This window comes from Choloepus didactylus, chromosome 3 (assembly GCF_015220235.1).
Source record: "Choloepus didactylus isolate mChoDid1 chromosome 3, mChoDid1.pri, whole genome shotgun sequence".
Lineage (NCBI taxonomy): Eukaryota > Metazoa > Chordata > Mammalia > Pilosa > Megalonychidae > Choloepus > Choloepus didactylus.
In genome coordinates, this window is record NC_051309.1 from 33,035,510 (window position 1) to 33,043,757 (window position 8,248).

Consider the following 8,248-nt stretch of genomic DNA (forward strand, 5'->3'; position numbering starts at 1 on the left):
GGGCCTTTAAGGAAAAGTCCAGGGGGCAGAGAGATCAGTTTTACTTTGGGATTTGCATATGAGCCTCAGGGCCTGAGCTCTGCCCTTCCCCTTTCTATGTTCACCAGGACTCCAAAAAGCCTCTGCTTTTCTTTTTGGGCTTTTCTTGCTATTTATTGCTATTCTTATCTCATCTCTGCTGGGCTGGCTGCTCTCAGATTCTCTGGCGTCTGGTCTCAGTCCATCTATGATTGGAGTTTGGAGCAGTAGAATGAGTTTCCGATAAGAGCTGCCACTGCAGTTCTCCCTTCTCATTCCCAGCACTGATGGCCCCTCCTCCCATGGGACTGAGCCTGGCAGGGAGGGGCGCGGGTCCCCTGGCCGCAAAAACTTACAGATTTCACTGATCTCAGCAGTTTGATGTGTTCATTGGTGTTGTGTGAAGTATGCCCAAAGTCAAATTGCTCTGCGGTGTCCAGACCACGCAGTTCCTGGCTTTCTACCTACTTTCCTGGAGGAGTAACTAAACATACACCTCACCAATCCACCATCTTGGCCCGCCTCCCATACTATTCTTGAGTACACTGTCTTCTGCTTCATCCTTTTAGCAAATGCACTGTTTAATCATGGTTTTTTCATTTTTTTTTTGTAAAAGTTATTTTATTTCTTCTCTACCCATATTTCTCTTTTTATTTTCTTATACTCACCAACATCTTGCTTTTAGTGAGTCTTGACCAAGGTCATGGTCAAGCTTTCATTAGCCAATTTATCAGAAAACCCATGCTCTTTATTCCATTAAAGTCCATGTCTGTCAATGTTCCAGGGAATTTCCTATTTAAAAAATCTACTAAATTAACATGTTTGGTGTTATAACTTCACTACTTGTATAAGACCCAACAGAATACAATTGCAGGTACATTTGTTAAAGAGTCTATTCTGGAGCACAGAGCAGCTTGGTTGGTGGTTGGGAGTGCTTTGCCTGTTGGCAGCAGCTTTTCACTGGGCTAGCCGAGGTGGTGCATGGGTGGAAGAAGAGGCCTAAGACTTGGGCTTTGGGTAGAAGAAAATAGCCTTAACCTAAATTCACCAGTGGGAAAGCCCCATGCAAACAACTGGCCAACAAGGTTGCACAGAAAAGTGCCCCCTCTACCGCTGGATGAAAAAACCCCATTGTTACAGTCCGGAACCATTGCCCTTCGAGAAATTCATCTTTACCAGAAGTCAACAGAGCTTCTGATCTGGAAGATGCTTTTCCAGAGGTTGGTGAGGGAAATCACCCAGGATATCAAAACTGACTTGAGGTTTCAGAATGAGGCCACTGGTGTGCTGTATGAGGCCAGTGAAGTGTACCTCATGAGTTTGTTTGAAGATACCAATCTGTGTGCCATCCAGGTGAAGAGAGTTACCATATGCCCAAAGACATCCAGTTGGCTCGCTGGATACAAGGAGACAGAGCTAAAGAGAAGGCAGTTTTTATGGTGTTTTGTAGTAAATTCTGTAAAATACTTTGGTTTAATTTATGACTTTTTGTTTTGTAAGAAATTGTTTATAATATGTTTCATTTGTACTTAAGTCATTCCCTCTTTCACTCAGGATGAATGTGAAGTGACTGTCCACAGACCTCAGTGATGTGAATACTGTTGCTTAAGAGTGACAAGCTGCTAATACACAGAAGCAGTGGGTGATGTTTCTTGCTTCTTATCATGCATGTTTCTGTATGTTAGTGACTTCTTGGGTAGCTGTTAAGATGCTAGAAAAAGATAAATGTGTACTGGGTCCTTTTGCAATAAAACTGGTTATGACTTGATCCAAGATTTAACAATTGGGGCTGTTAAGTCTGAACATACATCACTGTGATAGAATGTGGGCTTTTTCAAGGGTGAAGCTACAACTCTTAACCACAGTGTAACTTGCAGTTTCCTTAAAAAAAAAAAAAAAAAGGTAAACCTATTTGTGCACTATGTGCATTTATAATAGCTATTTTATATATTGTGTCAACATTTTTAAATTAAATGTTTTACATTCATGTGTTGGGGAATCTTGTCATTAACATGTGTAACTTTATATACAGTGAAGCTGGTTGTCTCCTAACTAGACTGCACTTGATTTCATTGTAGGAAATGCTATGCTGCATTATATCTTGTATAAGTCCTCATTCTACCACATGTTAATTAACCCTCTAGCTGATACTGCAGACACTAATGGAGGATTTTATTTATAAGGGCATTTATACAAGTTTTTCATACCACCAGAATCATCTATTAGTAATAATCTGAACTAGTTATTGAAGCTTTTCATTGTGTCATGGTTGGTCTCATAACTAAGTTGAGTTTTTCTCCTCTACCAAGAGGAAACAATACCGAAGTTCCTTTCCTTGTGGAGTTTGTATTATAGCAACCCTTAGAGCAAACTTGCTGTGGAACAAGGGCACACAGCTGCAGCTTACTGAACTTCTGCCAGTTAAAATATCTGGTTATAAGCTGACCTGGGAAAATCAAATTTATAGAGATGGCCTTGAAAGTGGTTTTAAAACTTACCTCCTATTGAAGTTTGTAGGTCAATTTTGTATGCTGACTAAATTTACAAATACACTTGTTTATCCAACTTAAAAAAAAAAAAACACAATCTATTTTGGGCAGTTTCTTTCAACATTTAAAGTGTTGCCTCCATTTTTAAACTATCTCCTTAAGATAGCACTAATAATCTAGGGTGACATCTTGTTCTCAAGCCCAATCAAAACCTGGATGATCTCTGGTACTTTTAAAAGAGCTAAACTGGTTTTTGAAACAGTAACTCCTCCAAAAGCACATGGTCAGTTTTTTTTTCTTATCACTGACCTCCATTACCATTGAATCTTTAAGAGAATCACTTTATACAAAATGACAGACTTGACCTCGTAAACTCTTGTGTTGAACATGGCATGGTATTCTTAAAATGAATGGATGCTTGTTTCATATTTAACATATCTCATTTTTAACATACATAACTAAGAATTTATAATTAGATTATTTTTCTTTGAATCAAATATTAACATTCCATTTATATTTGGTTCATCTTTAAAAATAAAATGAAATGCAACTTTATTATTTCTTTCACTTAGCAGAACAATAATGCAGGTCAACATTCTATCTCAAACACATCTGGTGTCCTTCAATCCTGTTTCCTCTAAATTTAAGCTTTGTAAATATAAACATTCCGAGTTGACATAGATTTATTTTCTTTTGTTTTAGTCAGATTGTTTGAGGATTAAACATTCTGAGGAAGAAGCACTAATTACTTCAAGTGATCATGCATACCAGAGAGGTGACTTAGAAATAAGGGGATCATTTCTATAATCCTTATTCAAGTGCAAGTGTACAACACTATTAAAGTTAACATTTCTAAAGTTCAGATTCCAAAGGACTGTAGGATGTCTAATGTTAAATTGTCCATGATATTAAGACTCTTTCCTACTGAAAAGTGAGATCTATTGGAATCCCTGAGAGTATGTCAGACTTCAGCCACCCAAAGTTTTCTGGCAAATATTAGTTTTGCAGAGGTAATTCCAAAAGATCTTGTCAACCATGAAAATCCTTCTTCCTTTCTTTACAAAGTGACATTTCCCCAATCCCAGAGAGAAATATAAAAATTCCATTTAAATACTTATTTCTTCGAGTGTTGAAAATGAATTCCCTGATGATCTTTAATTCTTCATTCACAACTTTTAAAGTTAATTATCAGAATTTTGCTGTATGTCAAAATATTCCTCCACATAACAACTCTATGTGAGATGGTTGTTGTTATTTTTATTTTAGAAAGTAGAAAACTCAAGCTTAACAAGATTGCCTATTATCATACAGCTAGTACTCCACAAAACTGACATTTCTTTCCAATTGCTTCTGAATTCAGTAGCCATGAAATTGTTTACTATTGTATACGAAAGTCCATTAATTGGAATGTTACTTGGAAAAGGGACCATAAGGGCTATATTAATAGTCAGTTGAGTCTTCCAAGAAGCAGACACCAAGACAGAGAAGATATAAGAGAGAATGATTGGGGATTGGAGGATGTCTGTGAAGGATAAATGGGAAGGAGCTGGTTTTGCCTTTAGTCTGTTGCAGTTCTGACACATCTGACAGAGACAGGGAAGGAGAATTGTGTAGTAAGTCTCAGAGTTCCCCACAGTTCCACTAAAGATTCATCTACATGGATGAATGAGTACTTGAGCCAAAGTTGCCTCATCTTGCAAGAATGGGCCTGCACGTTAGTACTTTCTCCATGCTCAGTCCTTGACTGAGAGCAGCTTCCAGGAAACAGGGCTTTGACTTGAATATGGTGGGGATCCAGATGGATAGTAGCTGGGTCTTTCAGTTATGCTCCTTGTAGCAGGAGACCTATTAGTGCATCTTCATGGCTGCCCAAACTCTCAAACAATTAGTAACAAACTTTCAGATAAAAAGATCAAGACAGTGTAATATAAATGAACATGCATTTGAATTACATTTTATTTTTTTCCCCTTAATTTGTGTGTGTAGATGTGTGGGTGGCAGGGTAGTAAGTTATGTATAGAGTTCAAGAGGGCAATGCTAATGAGGGTCTCCAGAACAGAGGCCAGCAGAGCAAATGATGTCTTATAATCAGTTCTGCAAGTGTTAGCTGTGGTCAAAGGAGTACCAAAAAAAAAAAAAAAAAAAAAAAAATCAGAATTCAAGGAGGGAGATAAAGTGAAAAGTGAGAGCTTACATCAGGGAGTTTACAGTAGAGTAAACTTAAATGTTTAAGTTTTTCTTTTGCTTTTTCTTTTCATCAATAAATCAATTCATTTAAAAGAATATGTTACAATTAGTTATACTAAGTGACATTACCAAACAATTTTAGAGTGGTTAGCTCTAGAACAAAGAATGAAAGGAACACTGTTAGCCATTATATATATATTTTGTCTTCACACTTCTTAAATCACAAATAAAAAATCAATACATTTCAGTGAAAATACAATTAGAGTTTCTCTCAGATAAATTAAAAATGTGCATGACCTTTGGAGAACTGAAGCCCAGCTCACTGGCTTAAAAGGGTGGGCATGATATAAAATTGGTGTCCAAGTTTAACAGTTGGCCAAGGAACCCTACCCCATATCACTCCTTTCTTCAATTCTATTCCCCCCCATAGTCCTAAGCTTCCCATGCACCCTAGATTATTAATGAGGAGTGATCTGATGCTGTCCCAGTATGAATGAGGCCTGGCATGACATGCTCAGACTTTAGGGGAGGTGGATGATATTTCTTCTAGGAGGATGGTGTTCTGGTTTGCTAATGCTGCTGTTTTGTAAAACATCAGAAATGGATTGGCTTTTATAAAAGGGGTTTATTTGGTTACAAAGTTACAGTCTTAAGGCCATGAAGTGTCCAAGGTAAGGCATCAACAATCAGGTACCTTCACTGAAGGATGGTCAATGACATCTGGAAAACCTCTGTTAGCTGGGAAGGCACGTGGCTAGCATCTGCTTGCTCGCAGGTTGCATTTCAAAATGGCACACTCCAAAATGTCAGCTTTCAATGGCCGTCTTCAAAATGTATCCCTCAGCTGCAGCTCTGAGGTCCTTCTGTTTGTGAGCCCCTTTATAAGACTCCAGTGAACTAATCAAGGCCCACGTGGAATGGGCAGGGCCACACCTCCATGGAAACATTCAATCAGAGGTCACACCCTAACCAAAGGTGTCACTCACAGTTGGGTGGGTCACATCTCCATGGAAACAACCTAATCCCAATACCCCATGAGATTGGATTAAAAAATCATGGCTTTTTCTTGGGGGACATAATATATCCAAACTGACACAGACGGGGAGGTCAAGAAAATAGAGGTGTTTTCTAAAACAAAGGAAAGTAAATCTACAACTCAGAAAATTTATATTTACAAAGCTTAAATTTAGAGGAAACAGGATTGAAGTAGACTAGAGGTGTTTGAGATAAAACGTTGATCTGCATACCCATCACCTATATTCTCTCTCTCTCTCAGTATTCAACCACATCATCTTCCCTTCAAAAGGAAGTTAATGTGACACAATGAAGTTGGTGAAGGAACCTCACAATGTGTTGGGATTCAACAGATCAAATGGTTTTGACTCCAGAATCAATCCATTCATATAGTATGATGGAGAAAAGGAAGGGAACACTAGCCCCTCCATGTCTGGAGACTTCAAGTTAATTAAGATACAATCCCTTTTAAGAAAATTGCTTCCTAGGAGCCAGGCCCGTAAGTTGGCAGATTCTGAGTTGAGAGAGAGGTGTCACCTCCTGTCAATGCCCTATTGTGCTGCTCCAGGCATTGGGTTTGGAGCTACAAGAGGGGACAACCCAAAGCTACTGGCCTGGAATGAACTAAAAAGATGAAACTAGATGTGCCAGGCATGGAGACATTGGAAAATTTATCCAGTTCCTCCCTGAGAGCTCTCTACAGGCCTAGGGGCTGCCCTGAGCACAGGCATATCTGTACCTGTGCTGTACTTAGAACTAGGGCAAGGGCAGGGCAGAAAAATGGAGAACTTCTAGAAAAAAAAATATAAAGAACAGAGAGCTCAAAGCATAGCCCAAGGGAAACTTTCTTCAGGGATGAGGTTCTCAGGGCCTACACTTTCTGCTGATCTCTACAAAGCCCTGAGCTTTTGCCACAGAATGTAGATACTGAGAGTAGAGAGGAGGACAGCAGGAAACCAGGAAGACCTGCTGGCTCTGCTGAGCTGGAAGGGGAAGGGGGGTTTCCCTTTCCCAGAAACAAACTGCAAAAGACTGGGTAGAGGCCTTCTAGGCAGAACCTAAGACTAAGAAAAGTAGTAGGGATTAGAGAAGGGAAGTTCAGAGTAAGGGGAGAAAGGAAAGCCATAACTAACCCTGCTTCATGCAAAGAAGGGCTTGACCTTGTGGACCTCTACAGCCACAGTGGCCTCTGCTTCCATCAGGAGGCCTGTGTGGATGGAAAGGGAGAAAGTGCTGTCCTCTAGGGTCTCCCTTCTTCCCATCTCCTTGCTGCAGCTGGGTGTTAATGGTGCAGCCTCAAGTAGGGGCTACTCCTGAATAGATTTTGCCAACAGGTAAACTACCTATGGAGCCCCTCACCCAACCTCCAAAGCACCGAGGGGATGATACACCAGAAAGGGAACATAGCAGTATCCACCACTGTAAGGGGCCTCCACAACCTCAGGGTATCCTCCATATGTCTCATACCCAGAGGCCAGCATGTGGGCCGCCACCTGGGTTCTGGGATTTGTTCATTCCTCTCCCACTATGAGGGAAAAGGGTGAATTGTTGCTATTTTTGCAGTTTGAACAAAACTGGTACCAAAGTTTTTCTTAAACCACAAAATCTTTTCTTAAACTAAAAAAAGATACCTAAGATTAAAAATAGGCAGCGAGATGCAGAGATTGAAAGAAGATGATTTTCAGACCCAGGAGTGATGGATTCAGTGGGTAAGTGTGATAATACTGGAGAGCCTGGGTTGGTTGGAGCCAGAGAGCATCAAGTCTTGCAGGTCAGTTACTTGTAAAGAGACAGGGGCATGATGAGAAGAGAAAATGGAAGAGATTATTTAAGTTCAGATTCGTGCTAGATAAATCTGGAATGAATGGTGTAAATAACACCTTCCGTGGTTGTGACTAGAACTAATCTTAATAATAGATGTTCAAACTTTGAGCTTAATTCCAGTATATCTAATATTATCTAAATATGAGCTCTTGCTGTAAGTATATCTTCTTTTCAGGGACTGATTCCCCTCATGAACTCCTCTCCACTCCTCTCTGGGTTTGTGTCTTCCTGTAGTTACTGATCTTTGAGAGACGTCTCCCTCCTCACAACCTAACCTTTTACCAAGTTTTTTTTGTTTTTTTTTTTTTCGTTGTTGTTTTTTTTTGACAAGGATTTGCTATTATCTGAGGCTAGAGAAGATGACTAATGTTTTTTTATTGTTATTCCTCCCAGGAGACTACATGATATTAGGGCTAATTTTTAAGTGTCACAAAAATGAGCAAAATGCACCCTGATTATCCTCCAGTGGGAATAATGTTAGATTAACTAGTATCTCTAGAAACTGCTACTTAATTTGTGGTATTAGCTTGCCTTAGGTATTTTAGGAAAAAAAGTTTATGTGGAAATGAAATACTGAATCATATATAGTTAGCAAAAGTAAGCACTTACACTAAAATCTATTGCTAAAACTTGAACAATTTAGTTACCAAAATGCTGCTGTTAGATTCCCACTTTATCTGCTTTTTGTCCTAGTTTCTTAGTTTGAAAATCACCTG

The 8,248-nt window shown here is 39.3% G+C and overlaps 1 protein-coding gene across 1 annotated transcript; it reads left to right on the forward strand.

Moving 5' to 3' along the window:
* The first annotated feature begins 999 nt into the window (after window positions 1-999).
* Window positions 1,000-1,608, forward strand: LOC119530232 (histone H3-4-like). Its single transcript, XM_037831417.1, has 2 exons — window positions 1,000-1,371; window positions 1,573-1,608. The coding sequence occupies exons 1-2, from the start codon at window positions 1,000-1,002 to the stop codon at window positions 1,606-1,608; spliced, it is 408 nt and encodes a 135-aa protein (XP_037687345.1).
* The last annotated feature ends 6,640 nt before the right edge of the window (window positions 1,609-8,248 follow it).